The 18461-nt window shown below is 38.7% G+C and overlaps 2 protein-coding genes across 3 annotated transcripts; one reads left to right on the top strand and one right to left on the bottom strand.

Moving 5' to 3' along the window:
* Positions 1 to 10: 10 nt before the first annotated feature.
* Positions 11 to 1362, bottom strand: LOC110382444 (ankyrin repeat domain-containing protein 54). The gene has a single exon (XM_021343048.3). It carries the CDS (start codon positions 1162 to 1164, stop codon positions 364 to 366), a length of 801 nt encoding a protein of 266 aa, XP_021198723.1. The 5' UTR covers positions 1165 to 1362; the 3' UTR covers positions 11 to 363.
* Positions 1363 to 1591: 229 nt separating this feature from the next.
* Positions 1592 to 17843, top strand: LOC110382442 (armadillo repeat-containing protein 8). 2 transcript variants are annotated; one of them, XR_010276988.1, is made up of 15 exons: positions 1592 to 1909; positions 1993 to 2206; positions 2455 to 2661; positions 3933 to 4164; positions 6065 to 6199; positions 7470 to 7572; positions 8083 to 8298; positions 8532 to 8603; positions 8754 to 8889; positions 9036 to 9127; positions 9681 to 9860; positions 10360 to 10506; positions 11666 to 11753; positions 13393 to 13995; positions 15325 to 17843. XR_010276988.1 is itself a non-coding variant. In XM_064037073.1 (13 exons), the coding sequence occupies exons 1-13, from the start codon at positions 1886 to 1888 to the stop codon at positions 13564 to 13566; spliced, it is 1932 nt and encodes a 643-aa protein (XP_063893143.1). In that variant the 5' UTR covers positions 1601 to 1885; the 3' UTR covers positions 13567 to 13581. The 2 variants fall into 2 exon arrangements, 1 of the variants encoding a protein (XP_063893143.1); XM_064037073.1 differs by lacking the exons at positions 11666 to 11753; positions 15325 to 17843 and having other exon boundaries at positions 1601 to 1909; positions 13393 to 13581.
* Positions 17844 to 18461: the final 618 nt, after the last annotated feature.

The following is an 18461-nucleotide window of genomic DNA, read 5'->3' as shown; positions in this document are numbered from 1 at the left end:
AAAAGAAGAATGAGGATGCAATAACTTTATTATAATCTATATTTTGATAGTTAACTAAAATATCCTTAAACTAGTGTGACATAATTAGTTATTCAAATGCAATATAATGAAAAACCAACACACATTACAAAATAATAAAATAATTGTGATTATAGTTAACTTATGGCAATTGACATACAAAACTATTAATGATAGCTAGAATAAAAATCAAAAGACATTTTAAGTAATTCTCTTATAAATAAGTTTCTCAGTTCATATTCTAATAGACTTGTTTAGAATATCTAAACATTCAACCGAGCTCTTAACATTAGACAGTTAAATTCTTAAACAGTCTTCATAAACATTTGTAAAAACTTAATATAATTATCTCAATTTGAGAGAATCTAAGCTGTCAAGTAAGTTTTGTACTTCAGAATCAACCTGTTCACGAGTGCTAACGCGCTCTAGTCTCTGGCAGACAGACTCCAGGTCACCAGCATCAGCTTTCTGCATCTTCATGTACTTCAACATCATTTCAACAACTAAGCATATCTCTCCAATGAGCTGTCTTGTCTCCTCAAAGTGACCAGCACCACTTGGACGCATCTGTATGAGTTTCAGTTTGCTCTGTGCCAACTGTATGGGGTTGTGGCCATTTTTATCATGCGAACTAACATCAGTGCCAGCATCAAGCAGCTCTATCACTACGGGAATATGATTTGTGCAAGCAGCAAGGTGTAGTGGTGTGTTGCCCAGTGTGTCCTTGATGTTAGGGTTAGCACCATGTCTCAGTAAAATCCTAATTACCTCCACATAGCCACGACATGCAGCTAAGTGCAAAGGACTTCTCTTATGCTCATCTGAGGAATTTGGGTCAGCACCTGATAGCAAGAGTTTCTCAACTAGCTCAGTATTATTAGTGGAGGCAGCAAAACGTAATTTGTGGTTTCTTGATGAACAAATAGTGCCACCATATCTATATTTCAGTCGACAGTGTCTAGCTTTAGTGGAACACTTGATTTTACCAACATGGTCGTGTGGCTCAGTTAAAAACTCCACTGGCATTGGCTGCCCCGCTTGATTTATGGGTATGGCTGGAGGACTGAATTCCAAAATGCACTGAGAGTGATCAAATATTGGATTATCGCTGCTCTCATTACTCGTATCTACACCAGAGTCGGCCATGGTATTTATTCACAAAAGTAAAAGTGTTTATCACAAATACAATTATCAAGGCTGGTATTCCTGGTCCACAATAAGCTAGATTAAGCACTTTTAGAATAATTGGGGAAGGTACATAAAATTAAGAAATTAATCTACCTACTCGACTTGTTTATACTTGGCGACAAGCTGTCATCTTTTTTTTTTTATTCTACTTCTTTCACATTCACCTGCTGTTTACTTTTTTTGCTCTCGCAACACATAGGTAAACAGCCTACATTGGATACCTATAGCCTTTGATAAAAAAATGAACTGGGGTGTGGGCGTGAAAGGTTTTGTTTTATTCTGACTGTGAAATGAATGTGATTAATATAATTTTCTTTTCTTGTGTTTATCATTGCGATTGCGAGGTCACTGACCTCCTTACTGCTTGCCTCAACCAAAGACAATAGATAGAAATGGTTAGATTTGCGAGCGCTTTTTTAATAAAATTAAATAACCTTATTCTTCTTTTGAGTAATCATGCAGTGATGCAATTTAAGAAATAAATACAATATCGCATTTATTAACGTGTAACTTATGTAATCTTATTTTACGTTCAAAAAAGTGTAGCATACAATCGCGGTCGTGGAAGGAACGCATCCTTCAATCAATGACAGGTGGCGAGTTGACAGCGTATTCGGCCTCGGAAGATATTTCGAACGTTATTTTTACCAACAATACTGCGTAAAATATACATAAAAACATGCAACAAATAACAGTATTCATGGTGAGTTATTGACACAGATATTATAATTGGGACTTTATTTCTGCTTGCATTTATGTTCTTAACCTAAAACGTTTTGCCGATAGGATATTGAAAGTTCACGTTCGTATATCGACGAGCTGTATTCGTCAGATGCGCCTAAGGTTGTGGAGGCCTTAGTGGCGCTGAAGAACTCAGTGATAGGCAGCAACAGACAGAAGAGTTCGGTGATACAGCAAGGAGTAGTGCCGAGGTTGCTGCAACTAATGTCAGATGAAACGCTGGACCCCAACATAAGACTTGAAGCCACCATCACAATCGGTAAGTTCGGATGTTTGATCGTTTCTATGGTACTTACTTACATTTTTTTTATATTACTGTGTTATTGTGTGTGTTACTTGGGTTAAGTGCCAGCATGAGTGCTTTGCAGGTGCCCTTTTGTGTAAATCATAGAAATTATTGCATATTTAAATATTCCCAAAAAAAAAAGTTTTAAATTTTAGTTAAAAAATACCTAGCTTGTCTATTAACATTTTTCCTCATTTTTCACTATGATTTTTTGCTGCCAGGTTCACTTGCAAAAGGCACAACAGAGAATGTGAACTCCTTAGTAGAGCAAGGTACCGCCACAGCGCTGGTGGAACTCCTCAAAACGGCACCGGTTGGCACAAAGTTGGCAGAAGCTGGATTATGTGCACTGCGGAGTGTGTTCATGACCCCACCTGCACCTATATCAGCCTTGCCAGCAGACATGAGGCTTCTAACGAGGCTTACACGTGAGTTTCCAAAGAATGTCAATTTATATAACTTTTTTTTATGTATAACTCTTATTTCAGTAGAACTAAATAGATAGAAAAGTATTACTATGGCATTTCATTAATCCATAGCAAATGCTATCAGAATTCGCTTTGCATTGCAACAATTAAAAGAAATTGATTGACATACTCATTTATCATTTGAACCGTTACATTATGGATGGATTTCTAGTAACAAGTTAGTATTAAATAAAAGTAGTAAAAAGTCTACAATTTAATATCTAGGATGTTAAAATGTTACCAATAAAGTAATTAAAGATGAAGCAATATTGCAAATCTATGTTTTGCTGAAGGTTATTTGTGCTAGCACTTCAGTGAATGTTTTCTATGTCTACAAAGGTCATTTGCAATACTTCAATATTGCTTAATCAACAAAACACAATTCTGTTATGAAATTGAAACAACAGACATTAGCCTTGAGACTAAGACCTGAAGTAACTAACTCTGTTCTAAAGTTTATTTCACTTTAGAATTTTGGTACAAATATTCAAATAACACACAGAAAAGTGTGCAATGATCAAATTGATTAAGGAGATATTATAACCATTATTAAAACTATTTTTTAAAGGCTTAACACTCTTAGATTAGCACCACAGTAATAGCTTGCACCTAATGGTCTGTTTCACGTCTAAAGCAAAACAGTTCATCCACAACACAGTAATTATGCTAATTATTATGTAAGCATGAATGGCTGAAAACAAATGCAAAGCAACTTGTTTTATCAGGTAGTAATTATGCATCCGAACCAATGAAGTTTATTGTTCGAATTCTAAGTAGGCGTAAATTCTATGCGCATTGATTTAAGGAATATTGACTTTGTCCACAATAAGACAAACTTGCCTTAACATATCACAACATGTGAAAAAAGAACCAGTTTTTAATTAGTGTCAAAGTGCTAAAATAACCGTTAAAGGTACTTTAAAGGGACGATACTTTAACACACCATAGAAGGACATAAACTTTAAACAACAAAAATGTATGGTGCTAAGAATTTTGTTATGACATTCTTTCTCATTAAAGACACACATTTTTGAAGTCTATACTAATAGATATCATAAAGAGATTTTTTTTGTATTGTAAAGGCTCCAAAACTACTTAACCAATTTGATTAATTCTTTCACTGCTATGAAGCTGCATTATCTGCCTTGAAAATGGGCTATGTTTTATCTGGGTTCCCCAGGACAGCTTAAGAATTTAAGATTTTAATTTAAAATCCTTTTCTATTTTAACAGAAATAGCCCGCGAAGGTTCCCCAACAGCCCGAGCGTGCGTGGTCCGTATCCTCTCAATCTGGTGCGGTGGCGCGGGGGAACAAGAGGCGTTATGTGCCGCGGGAGCGTGCGAGGCTGCTGCAGCGCTTTTAGCAGCCACGCCACCGGCGGCGCCTGCGCTGCCAGCGCTTGATTTACTGGCTGCAATGTGCTTTGAGAATACCAATGTGTCGCATATTGCGCTGAATACGAGGTGGGTACTTTTAAATATGTCGTGTGTATTTCATACTGAGTTTGGTCATAATCATTTATTTTTTTCCTAGCACTTGATGAAGTAGCCTGTATAGTTTAGAGTGGAAAAAAAATTGTAATAACAAAAAAAATGCAAGGGCAGTAAGTTTTCTACAAAAGGTCAATAACTTTTTCAACATTAATAAATTGGAAAATGTCGCCTTTCAAATTTTGTGAAAAGTTATGCGAGACCCATTTTTTATTAGGCATTTAATAAGAAGGCCTAAGAATACCCAAACTGGTGTACCCAGAATGGATTCACAAAAAGTTTTGAATAAAACTAATTTATAGTGGCCTTGGCCTTGAAGGAAGTTAAATTACGTGTTCTTAAAAAAGTTGAACTCCATTGACCTTTCTGGGATCAAGTTGATTTAATTTAGTTATCACATTAGTTAAAAATAGCTTACATTTTAGGTTCAGTGCAAAAATATAAATATTTTGTCATATTTATCTGCATACTTACTTCGAGTTTTATATACTTGTCCTGGTAAATAAACGCTAGGTATTTGCTGTAGGTACTGTGTATTTTCCATCAACCATCAAATAAAGAATTCCGTAATGTTAACGATTGTCTATTGTTGCTAGTTAATAGTTTTCGCTATTAAAACAACATTCTGATAGAATATAAGTTACAAACACATCACTAATTTAATTATGTTGTTACTCTTCTAACTTCCTAGATTACAAGATAGTTCAAATTAATTTGACCTACAGATAAAAGAGACATATTTACTACTCATGTGTAGTTAGACATAAACTTTGCAAGTAAATAGGTGAAAGTAGATTCAATATTAATTGTTGTTATACTTTTGATTCCTTGTAAACAGAATCTATTAAAAGGACACACATCTAACTACCAGTCTCGTACTAATTATCTGGCAATAGTTGTCTTTTAGAATATAGCTATCCTATAGGTGCACCGCATACCTTCCCAAAACTATGCATTGTTTATTCAATTCAATGGTGTTAACATTTTATTGTTGGTTGTAAGATGTCCGCATAACAATTTTGTCATTGATTTGACTTTGACACCGGATATTGTTTGCTGCCAAGAAAGGGATGCATTTGAATAACAAATAAGACAAATCGCGAATAATTTGTTTTAACCAAATCTTAACTGCATGTTGAAATATAGTCGCAGCAAAATCTGGGGGTCCTTAGTGAAAGCACTTGCTTGAGTGAAAGCTTACAAAATAAATACGCTATTGTTTAATTCTTTCATAGAAAAAAAAGTTGTGTTTTGAAAACTTTGATTTCTATGAATGAAATGAAAACCTCATTTGAAACTAGATTTAGCGCAGTGGAGAGGATTTTTACAGGGCACTAGTAAGTCAACTAGTTACAACATGGCCGCACGGGGATTCCCGCGTAAACTTCAGGGTTGCAGCAGTTTTGTTAACTTATTTATTTATTTATAAACACCTTAAACTATCTTTACAGGATCTCTTATCCTAATACGACAGCTAAGAACTAAAAACTATTTAAAAACTAAATTATTTACAATCATGTTATTACGTCTAAGTATTCCACTAAAGTTAAAATTATATACTACCTATTATCTTTGTAATATAAAATAAATAATAATTCCCTTGCGAATTCACCAAAACAACATGTAAAAACATCAATGTTAATATGTAGATCATTAACTTGAAGCATATAGTTGTGCACTTTATTTCTGTCAAGTTAAAGTTGATTTTCTAGTGTCTTATAAAAGTCCTCTACGTTGTAATTACTTCTCTCGATCGATATGCGCTGAGCTCAAACCTTTTCATCTATTGATATTTAGGCCGTATATTTCTATAGTTTTTTTCCTAGGATATCTTTTGTAACGTGTACATAAAAACTGGTGATTTTGTTAACAGGCATGGTGACAAAACAATCCCAGAGCTGTTATCAACACTGGTATGTCGGGACAAGCCATTACCAGTGGCAATGGGTGCCGCAAGATGCCTTACATTCATGCATCGAGCTAATGCTTTGCCTGCTGATGATGCTCGGTGAGTATTATGTAGTGTGAATTGATGTAAAGTTGTATTGATGGACACCTGGAATTCGTAACATACGAGGGTTGGGAATTTTTTTATTATTATTTTCTACAGTATATTAGCCAGCGGCTTTAACATAGGAACTAGTGGCCTCTAGTATTCCTCAGTAAATGGTCAAAAAATCGATAACTGAAAGAATGTTTAAAATTGGAACAGTAGTTCCAAATAGCTGTTCAGCTTTATAAGTATTTTAGTATAGATTCTACCGATGAAACCAGTAAATATTTACTATCCAGTTTGCTGTCAGACATTCTACATTAAATAGATAATGACCTAGGTATAAAACAAGTTTATACAAATAAATACCGTACCTACTACTGATTAATCCCACATAATCTTATTACCTACTGTTGTTACGTTACAATAAACTGCTTTGGCACTAACCGTCGTTCAATTAGACGAGAAGTAGCTATTTTTTGTATCAGGTATATTATGTAGCCTGTTTAATGTGTAATTAATTTAGTTGGTGTATAATCTATCTATAAGACAATGACAATAAAATGAGTAGAATAGTTTTCTTCAATTATAAATGATAACATGAGAAAGATTTGTCAACAAGATGTTTTGTTTTAAACTTCGGATTGGATTAGTGCATTATTATGGGTCAAATGGGTTATTATGGGTTATCAAATAATTTCAAAACAAATATACATCTCAATGCACCAATTGCATCTCATGCATGCATTCAACAACACTGAATATTATGAGATAACATTTACTTTAATAGATACTAGACTTTTTCTTTGTTGTTTGGCAGCGAAACTGATTGTTTTTTTTAAATACTTAAGAACATTTAATTTTGTCTCGCTATTTCTGTGCGTTTAGACGTGATCTAGTATACATATTGCTCGCACTTCTCCCTGTCGACAAAGAATGAAATAGGGTTAGGAAACTTAATAAGTCAAAAGCGAGTTATATACATACTCCACCAGCTTACTTGAAACTTTCGTCTGTAGCATAATTGGTGATTGGCAACTCATAGCTAATATGTATCTTCTATTACCCGATCTATACTAATATTATAAACCTGAAGAGTTTGTTTGCTTTAACTCAGAAACACAGAACACAATTTCAAACTGCTGGACCGATTTGAAAAATTCTGCCGGCATTCGATAACTCATTTCTCGAATGGCCACTTTTTATCCGTGTGCACGGAGTAGCTGCAACTAAAACTTTTCGCAGAAGTTAGTTATCTATAACACTATTTTCTATTCCATTTCAGTGTGGTATTCGGCGCTCTCCCGTGCCTCGCCCGGCTGTGCACGAAGGACATGCCGGAAGACATCCGAGCGTCCGCCGCCGAGACCTTAGCTTATCTAGCAGAGGTATGCTACACTTGCCTCACGTAAGAACAATGTTATTCATGGCAGTAGAACACGAATTTTATTTATTATTTTATTGTTGAATAGTGTAAGATCTTCGCGTTTTATGGTGGACAATAATAGTAAAACACGCAGTTTATTTTATTATACTAAGTATAGTCTAAGATTTAGTGTTTCTTTGGTATCAATTGATTGGGAGGTCTTGGTAGTTTAAATAAGTTGTATGTCATGTCAAAAATATAAATAGGTGTATAATGCTCGCTTGTCTATCCTGAAGCTGTCTAATGCATCTTATTGAATTTAACAGAACAGAATTTTGAAAATTAGGCAGTTACTTAATCGTCGTAATAATACTCATTCAAATAAAGGCATAATAGTGAATCAGGCATCAAATATGTGATTTTTACTCGGAAAAACAATAGCAACTCACTATGTAAATCGTTATTTCAACCACCTCAGTGTTCAATCTACCTAATGTAATGTACAAATATTTTATATTTCCAAAAATTCCAGGTAGACACATCCCTCCAAAGGCTAGCAGCGATATCTAACCACCTCATGACGTCACTAGCAGAGATAGTCAACTGCCAATCTCCGGCAGCTAAGCAAGGCGCATTCAAATGTTTCGCGTCGCTCGGCGCTAATGATGAGGATATTCGCAAGAGGATCATTGAGACACATGGGTTGATGGTCCATGTTGTTAATGGCATGAATAACCCGGAGGCTTCGGTGAGTATCAAGATTTTGATCTGCCAGTGGTTTTACACGCGTCCCGTGGGGACTACGTCGTACAATCTCTTATAAATATTTCATACATTGCCATTTCTGAACCTATAACAAAAATAACTGTTACTATTTACCTAGTATCTTCATGCTTCATCAGTGGAAAACATACAATTTCTCGTTATTTTTGTGAGCATTAAATACAATGAAAATGTATTTATAAGTAATTATTATTCTAGGTAAGATTAGCAGCAGTCAGATGTCTACACTCATTATCAAGATCTGTGCAACAACTCAGGACAACATTTCAGGTAAACAACAGACAAAAACACAAATTGTAACTTAATGCTATAAGACTAAAGTTCATATTAAATAGTTGTCTGAAGTAAAATTTGAGCTTTATTGCTATAGGCATAAAGTTCATATTAAAACTGAACTATATTAATTTTCTTTCATTTCAGGACCATGCCGTATGGAAGCCCCTTATGCAATTACTAACGGACTCGCCGGGAACAGAACTACTCACAGTCGGTTCATCAACGCTCTGCAATTTACTTCTAGAATTCTCTCCGGCCAAAGAACCAATGTTGGATCAAGGTTGGTGACCAACTTCACTAGTCATTTCTGGTACATGTACCAACATTTGGAGGTTTAGTCAAATGTTGGTATATTTGTGATTGATTTTAAAAGTTGGTATATAAAATGTTGGTATATAGAGTAATACAATGATGTATTTTTCGTAGGTGCAGTAGAAATGTTGTGTAATTTGACGAAGAGGCCCGAAGCTGCCTTGAGATTGAACGGAATTTGGGCGCTAATGAATATGGCTTTTCAGGTAATACACATAACACATATAATAAATTTTAATTACACTTACACCCACGAAATTATATTCGAATATATTTTCTTAAAAAAGTGCATTATTTCATTTGCGTATTTCTTTTCTCATATAAAAGAGGAGCAGGCATTTTCTCCTTTGTGCCCAATGTAGCTCTCCACTAAGAGTACCTTTTTTTGTTGGGAAATCATCAAACCTCTCCCACTGTGGTTGCAGTGGCAGGAAGTGTCAGACCTTTACTGACGAAAACCCACCATGTTCCTCCTTATGCCTTTTATGTACCAGTGCCGCGGTGACTCTTTCGAACAATCCCGCTGTTTAGGATTTAACATTTCCTTCCGGGGCTGCAGGATTGTTCGAAAGAGTTTCCACTGCCAACTCACAGCGGGAGGGGTAATTTAATGATTTCCCATAAAAAAAGGCAATTTAACATTTGAGGGGCAGGACCTGGTGAAACCTATTGCACTGGGTCCGCTAAGAGTACCTAAGAGTATAACTGAAATTAACTCTGACTGCTGATTTTCAATACATATCCTGTTGATCTCCCCAGGCGGAACAGAAGGTGAAGCAGCGCATCCTGAGCTGCCTGGGCACGGAGCAGATGTTCCGGCTGCTGGGCGACGCCGACACGCGCGTCATCATGAAGACGCTCGGCCTGCTGCGCAACCTGCTGTCCACCCGCCACCACATCGACGCCATCATGACCGACTACTCCGAGCAGGTCATGCAGGTAATACAAGTTTAACTTTATGAGAATAACGCCCAGTTATACCATTTAACAATCACTTAATTCAAACCAAACAATAACCAGCCGTATACTTATAAGTATGACGGCGCCACCGTCGATGTGTCAGTTGTGGACCTTATATAAAGCAGCGCGCGCGCACGACTCGGTATTTGGTTTATTTAGGTTTCGGTATTTCTAACAGTTATTTGGCTGATGTAAGGACACTAGGTGTAAATGATTATACATACTTCTTTCGCAGTAAGATGATTTCACCCGATAGTAACACCCTTTTCATCTTGCCAAGCATACTGCAAAAAAAATTAAAAAGTTTAAATAAAGTTTAAACATGCCAATCTTTTCGTAAATATATTTTGTTATTTTTAATTAACTAAATATCTAAATAAAATAATTTATATATCTACTTCATTATCCTCTTAAGACAAATCAAAGTACTTATTTACTTTTCATTAACTGGTCATATTTTTTCTTCTCCCTTCACTAGGCTGTGATAGTAGTTCTAGAAGGTTCGTACCCAGCCGAGGTGAAAGAACAAGCGTTATGTATCCTGGGCAACATTGGCGACGGAGAAAAGGCTAAGGATCTCATCATGGCCAACGAAGATGTGCTCAGAAAACTTGTCGACTATCTGGTAAGCATTCCGCTCTATACCAGTTTGCGCCAGTTAACTTTGTAATTCTGAAGTTAGCTATTTGACTACTTGCGTATTTTTTCGAAGAAGTTTTGCTGGTCCGAAGTTGGCTACTGTTGAAATCACATAAATTATTAACAATAATGCTGAGCAAGAGTGGGGCTTCAAATGGCTAATTACAGAATTAAAAAGGTATTTGGTGCGAACTGTACTAGAGTATAATTCGTTGGGAACAGAGTCCATATTATTTTTAGATACCTTGTGATGATCTGAAGTTAGGCTATGTCACAGTTAGGGCTGTGGTTAATTTTACTATCGATATTTTTGTAATACTGTGCTTTGTTTGTGACAAACTTTTTAGGTCACATCTGTATCTTTTTTCATAATGTTTTGATTTCTACAGATCTTAAATAGTAACAAACTGTTTGATATAATAATAATTCTTTATTTATGTCAAATGTTACACATACCTGTTTAATTACAACGTAACTACGTACTAACGTAATTAGTTGCTACGAAATGTTGCTTTTACGACTACATGTAGCCCCCGCCAGCTTGAATTTCAGAACTTGACCTTAATCATACGCCTTTAAAATAAAGCGATCACCTTGAACGCTTAAAAAAACTACATACCCTGCATGAATGCTTTGCGAATTTATGCTCTACAATACAGCAGATATTTGTCGATTTCTTTTTGTGGTTAATTCAAAGTACTGGAACAATTTTGAACAAATAATTGTTTTTATTTGGAAATATTTTGCATACAATTACCTATAATTATTTGTGTTTGTGTGTGTTGCATGATCGTGAGAAGTATGATAGTGAACTGAATTCAAGTAGAATGCAACTCCTATTTGCATTATTCCCAATAAAATGAAAGTAAATATTAAAATTATCTTACCCGAATGGTCCACAAGGCTAGAAGGAGTGAAAATATATGAAAGGCGGTGTGAATGACGACCATAAATTTATATAAAATTCATTATAATTGCTTCTGTAAGCAATTCATAAACTTCATGTGAAACTTCAGTATTTAACAAAGCTCCTTCCCCGCAATCATACAACCCTAATAATTTAAAACACGACGTTATTACTTAAATGAATGTTTAAATTCATTTTTGCAATAACGTCGTGGGTGATACTGGGATGTTGGCCCTAGGTCCAGGCATCCAATCGGTCCTGGGGGCAAACATCGACCGAGTACGTGACGAGAGCGATACAATGGGCGATTGAAAAGACGACGGAAGGTATGTGTTCATGTAAACTGAGCGAATGACTGGATCGAGTCGACTTGATACTTTATAATCGATAATCGAGCTTGTAACGCTCGTTCTTGATTAAGTTACTGATAGAATTTCGAATATGTGTGAATGGAATGAATGTGAGTCGCTTCTTGTCTGTGTTTTTGTAACTATGTGTCTATCTTTAAACTTATACCTAATATACAATAGTTCTTAAGTAAGTGTAAAAATTACTGGACTGATATTAAACGGCAGGATATAAGTGTAATTTTCATGTGATTTCTGGTGGGATTTCTTAAATTAGTCCCAGTAGGTGGTTCCAAGCGGACAGATACCTTATTTGGGTGCTATACAGACTTTGTGAGTGCCTTTTTTGCATTGAGTCCGACAAACTTTTCTAATGCGTTTAACGCTGCTGCGTTTTAGAATGCTTTATTCCTGGAATTGTCGACATGACGTCATTGTTCCTCTTCGTACATACAAGTTATTTTTTTTAATGTTTAATAAAGTTACTTCCAATATTGTGGTCAACTTGTCCGAAAAAGATCATGTTGCATATGGATTGTCCACCATCCGGAAAATGTCAATAAGATGTCACTGTTCCCCTTCGCATATACAAGTTTCAGTTTTTGAAATATGTTTAATAAAATTACTTTCAATATTGTGGTCAACTTGTCCGATAACGATCATGCTGCGTATGGAGTGTCCACCATCCGGAAAATGTCAATATGACGTCACTGTTCCTCTTCGTACATACAATTTTTATTTGTTGAAATATGTTTAATAGAGTTACTTTCAATATTGTGGTCAACTTATCCGACAAAGATCATGTTGCGTATGGATTGTCCACCATCCGGAAAATATCGATAAGATGTCATTATGTCTCTCTCGACTTGTCCGACAAATATGTTTAGTTGATACGAGAAAAAAATATTAATAATGGTAGGCACTTATTCATTTTGTTAATTTCTGTCTGAATAAACTTAAACATTCACGTGCATTATTTAAATATATTAAATTGACATACCACTTACCAATTCCTATTATTTTAGAAAAAGTAGCCTGACTAAGATGTATTGTCTATAGGTTTTACTATGTTAGGGAAATGGGGAATAATATCTCACCACATAGTACGAAGAGGAATAGTGATGTCATATCGATAATTCCAAGAATTAAGCATTCAGAAACGCAGCAGGGCCAAACTACGCATTAGAAAAGTTGGTCGGACTCATCGCAAAAAAGGCACTCACAAAGTCTTACATTTGTATGTATAAAAAAAAAATTGTTTCGCGGCCTGGGGACTATATGTCTTGAGTGTCGGATCTCTCTCCGGTCATGTCGGATCGTCGTCCCATCGGGCCATTGGAGTGAAGGAATAGAGAGTGCACCTGTGTCTGCGCAAATGCCTGTGCTTTAATGTCCTGCGCAGGCTAGTCTCTGTACATGAGAACAGCCCCCGTACTCGATAATCGGTTGATCAAATGACCCCTCCCGCTGTGGGTTAGCAGCGCTGAGGGAGTGTCAGACTCTTACTGACTAAGAACCGTCGTGTTCCGTCGTAGGCCTTTTATGTACCAGGGCCGCGGTAACTCTTGGCTCCGCTGGGAGGACATGAGGTGTTGAGTGCGAGTGAATGTATGTGCAGGCGCACCCGGAGAGCAAGCTGCAGGAGGCGGCGCTGTTCGTGTGCGGCAACCTAGTGTGGCGCGGCGAGGCGGGCGCGGCGGCGCGGCAGGCGCGCCTGGCCGAGCTCGGCGTGCTGCGCGCGCTCAAGCTGCTGCGCGCAAGGCACGACGCCGCGCATCTGCACGACAAGTGAGTATACACAGTAGCCCTGCTACCTGGTGTGGCGCGGCGAGGCGGGCGCGGCGGCGCGGCAGGCGCGCCTGGCCGAGCTCGGCGCTGCGCGCGCTCAAGCTGCTGCGCGCAAGGCACGACGCCGCGCATCTGCACGACAAGTGAGTATACACAGTAGCCCTGCTACCTGGTGTGGCGCGGCGAGGCGGGCGCGGCGGCGCGGCAGGCGCGCCTGGCCGAGCTCGGCGTGCTGCGCGCGCTCAAGCTGCTGCGCGCAAGGCACGACGCCGCGCATCTGCACGACAAGTGAGTATACACAGTAGCCCTGCTACCTGGTGTGGCGCGGCGAGGCGGGCGCGGCGGCGCGGCAGGCGCGCCTGGCCGAGCTCGGCGTGCTGCGCGCGCTCAAGCTGCTGCGCGCAAGGCACGACGCCGCGCATCTGCACGACAAGTGAGTATACACAGTAGCCCTGCTACCTGGTGTGGCGCGGCGAGGCGGGCGCGGGGCCGAGCTCGGCGTGCTGCGCGCGCTCAAGCTGCTGCGCGCAAGGCACGACGCCGCGCATCTGCACGACAAGTGAGTATACACAGTAGCCCTGCTACCTGGTGTGGCGCGGCGAGGCGGGCGCGGCGGCGCGGCAGGCGCGCCTGGCCGAGCTCGGCGTGCTGCGCGCGCTCAAGCTGCTGCGCGCAGGCACGACGCCGCGCATCTGCACGACAAGTGAGTATACACAGTAGCCCTGCTACCTGGTGTGGCGCGGCGAGGCGGGCGCGGCGGCGCGGCAGGCGCGCCTGGCCGAGCTCGGCGTGCTGCGCGCGCTCAAGCTGCTGCGCGCAGGCACGACGCCGCGCATCTGCACGACAAGTGAGTATACACAGTAGCCCTGCTACCTGGTGTGGCGCGGCGAGGCGGGCGCGGCGGCGGCAGGCGCGCCTGACCGAGCTCGGCGTGCTGCGCGCGCTCAAGCTGCTGCGCGCAAGGCACGACGCCGCGCATCTGCACGACAAGTGAGTATACACAGTAGCCCTGCTACCTGGTGTGGCGCGGCGAGGCGGGCGCGGCGGCGCGGCAGGCGCGCCTGGCCGAGCTCGGCGTGCTGCGCGCTCAAGCTGCTGCGCGCAGGGCACGACGCCGCGCATCTGCACGACAAGTGAGTATACACAGTAGCCCTGCTACCTGGTGTGGCGCGGCGAGGCGGGCGCGGGGCCGAGCTCGGCGTGCTGCGCGCGCAAGCTGCTGCGCGCAAGGCGACGCCGCGCATCTGCACGACAAGTGAGTATACACAGTAGCCCTGCTACCTGGTGTGGCGCGGCGAGGCGGGCGCGGGGCCGAGCTCGGCGTGCTGCGCGCGCTCAAGCTGCTGCGCGCAAGGCACGACGCCGCGCATCTGCACGACAAGTGAGTATACACAGTAGCCCTGCTACCTGGTGTGGCGCGGCGAGGCGGGCGCGGGGCCGAGCTCGGCGTGCTGCGCGCGCTCAAGCTGCTGCGCGCAAGGCACGACGCCGCGCATCTGCACGACAAGTGAGACTTACCATCCATACTGTTTAACTGTAGCCCAAACTTTTCACCCTATAGCTCAGAAAATTGCGACACTCCCATTGCTTCACCAAGGTATGAGAATCTTCATTTACAAACTTATTTTTATACTTCGATCTTTGGTACACCTTTCAATAGAATCTTCAATTTTGCAAACCCTGATAATTTAAGGGGAAAACTGGCATCAAGTTTGGTAAGTGACATTGTTTCACGTGACTTGAGATTTAACATTTGTTTCAGAGTGAAGACGGCTCTGGCGCAGTTTAACGACTTCTCATAATGGCACAAGGGCCGCAGACACAAACGTATGAAACGATAGTGTCTGTTTAGTTATAGTAACGCTTGTGATTCAGTCGCGCGCGACAGTGAGTTATCCAGTCATAAACCTTATGATATTACGACACTACGTCTAGCTCTAAGTATTTAATTGTACATAAATAAGTTCACAAATTGTTATATCGACGAGGAGTGTTATTGAATTTATTTATTTTTTAATTTAATTATCTCACAGTAACTGTACATTTCATACCATTCATGTATATGTAACATTTTGACGAGTATCTCTCCCAAAGAATACGATACGCGTTTCCAACGACAGAGGTGCTAGATCCCCTCGCAAAATGGATATTTTTGTGAAACTAGCGGAAAATGTAGTTAAACTACAATAGTGTAATTTAGTTAGTTGTTGATATTGCGGCCGTTTTGTATGCGTGTGTATATTGGAATCATGTTTATCGGTCGAATTGTCCGACAGTGGGTGTCATATTTTTGTCATTTCTCAAAATCAGTATTGATTGTATTTTGTGTAGGTTCGTACCCCTTGGTGCGGTTAAAATACTCATGTGTACTTTGTTGTATACAGTTAAGTTTTGGAATGGCTGATTTTAGTCTAAATTCAACGTTTATACGACGGATTTGGCTAGTGAAGTGCGGTAACACAGTCAATTTTACTATCGGTGTTACCAATTCGAAAAATATTTTTTCTATTATAAATTGTCTCTTTTATTGATGTTTCATGTGTCTTATATCGTTAAGCTTTAGTCTGCTTATATTTAGAAAATATCAAGCTCAAAATACGGCTTAAAGTTTAATAAATAACTTTATATTTAAAGTTTTTCCATCTATCATATCCACGGTCGGACTTATGAAAAGTAAATAAATTGAATACGAAAATACGAACTCACATTTTGGATCCTAAATATCATGAAAATATATTTACAAAAATAAATTCACTTGTAAATAAATACTGAAGAAATAAATGGATTTCGTATTTTCGTCAAGCGCGAGTCTCAAGACAACGGCGATATATAACAGGTAGCTTTTGATAACGCATTGAATGTATGACTGTATGTAGATAACTAATTCTAATACTTTTACCTTCAGAATAACTGCTTTTGGGCTATATTTTATTAATAAAATAAATATACTTGATGCCAACGCTATGCAAATATAATATCTTCCATTTCTATAAAATTGTGTATTCTTTGACATTATTTCGTTGGGCTTCACAATAAGCGGTGAACGGATAGGAATTTCGAAGAAATGTTATCTATGCTGGATTAGCGGACATGTTTCACCATTATTTTTAGAATGGTTCAATCTTTAAGATAAATTCAGTCTTTCAAAAGTTGAAAGTTCAGAAGTTAATATTTTTTGGTATTCATTTATGTTTCTTTCATAGTATGTTCTTAAAATTATTCTTCATTCTTCGTCTGTTCTCCGCTTATTTCGCAGCCCAAACTATCAGTTAGACTGATGTGATATCAACCTACATTGATGCATCTGATGTAAACGCTAACTTTACATATTAATTCAAATAAATGTGATGTTGTTGCCTTTCTAAATACTACGTAATTAAATGAACAGTATACTGGGTTTAACTTGTGATACAAAATCCAAGTGCGAACTATTGCGAATTAATATGAAAAGTTATATGTATAACAATATATAATTATGTATATAGAGCCAGGTAGCTTAATAAATGTTTGTCGCTCATTACATTATGTTATTGTTAATATTTCGAACACGAAAATTGTAGGTACATTATTTTGGTACTTTGATCGGTGTAATTTAATTTAAATGATGTTAGTAATTGTATAAAATGTTTCGTTTGCACTCATGTTCTGACAAAAGTGTTTTCACACTTGCTTGCCAAACAATTGGATAGTTTAAATCATGTTAAATGTTAATTAAAATATTGACTTAAAATGTGCTAGTTATTACAATGTGTTCAATGTGCGTATGTGAAATTATTGAGTACCTTAAAATGCCTATATTATGTGTGAATTATACATGTTGTTCATCTGAATGTGTAATTGTTTAAGTGGTAATTCATTAGGTATTAAATTAATATGAAGGTTTCGCTAGGAAGTTAGCTAGCAATCTTTTTTTTGGTTTTACATTAATGATCTTTGACATTGACACAAGCAATTACGATCGTCCATTGTCATATAGGACGCAAACAAGTGTGAAAAAGCAATATTGATTTTGATGTTTTATATAAATTATATACAAATTATGTTCAAATGACTGATAGATTAGGCTAATTCTTCGACGAATAAATGGGTTTTTGATTATTTCAATGAATGAGTCGCTTCACCATCATTTTTTTTCTATTTATTGTAAAATTCTCTCGTTCTCAATGTACCAAGTTGTATAATTTCGCTCATATTTTTGACATTGCGAGTTCTGAAATGTAAAATATTATTTATGACAAGTTACGTTTTTCATATCTATTAATATGAAGATAATGCGAAAACTATTTTTGTTTTATTCAACTATTAAACCCCGACCAGAATGATCCCAAGTACATCAAAAGTAAAAGGTATCTATTGGTCAACCGTTATTGCGTCTATATTGAATCTCCCCAAGATGCTAAAGACGTCTACAGACGTCGAAAACTGGATTTAACTAATACACGTAGTACAAAAACGGTAATACAAACACAAATACACGTTTTCATAAAACTTCTATTATAATATCCACAACAAACACAATGAAAATGGAACTATAACCGTTCACTCCCATTAACCGTATCTGCAGTGACCAGGTATAGCCATATATTTTTCAACTAGCTACGAGTATGTCGATATGCGATAATGTAGCTCGGAAGCAGGAAGCTATCGGCACGTACTATCTACCTGCGACCCGCGGACGTAAATAACTACGCAGGTAAACTTTAGTTTTTTATTTATTTCTGGATGTTGCTGGTTGAATTTTTCTTTCTTTTCGTCATTTTGAGGTTTCTTGTCGATGTAGGTACGGGCTAAAAATTTAGTCGCTAAGGCTGCTTGCCCACGTCAGAATTTTTGTGGGACGTAATTACTAGGTTTTTCTGACCGGCTTTTCGTAGGATGTATGCGTTGCACTATTGCCAT

This window comes from Helicoverpa armigera, chromosome 11 (assembly GCF_030705265.1).
Source record: "Helicoverpa armigera isolate CAAS_96S chromosome 11, ASM3070526v1, whole genome shotgun sequence".
Lineage (NCBI taxonomy): Eukaryota > Metazoa > Arthropoda > Insecta > Lepidoptera > Noctuidae > Helicoverpa > Helicoverpa armigera.
This window is presented reverse-complemented; position numbering and strand designations above follow the sequence as displayed.

What these genes read in the sequence shown, in the direction of transcription:
- LOC110382444 (XM_021343048.3), bottom strand. Translation starts at nt 1,164, where the DNA reads ATGGCCGACTCTGGTGTAGATACGAGTAATGAGAGCAGCGATAATCCA.
- LOC110382442 (XM_064037073.1), top strand. Translation starts at nt 1,886, where the DNA reads ATGCAACAAATAACAGTATTCATG. An exon ending in TGAAGCCACCATCACAATCG is followed by an intron (nt 2,207 to 2,454) that starts GTAAGTTCGGAT and finishes TTTTGCTGCCAG; the next exon opens with GTTCACTTGCAAAAGGCACA. An exon ending in CCTTAGCTTATCTAGCAGAG is followed by an intron (nt 7,573 to 8,082) that starts GTATGCTACACT and finishes CAAAAATTCCAG; the next exon opens with GTAGACACATCCCTCCAAAG.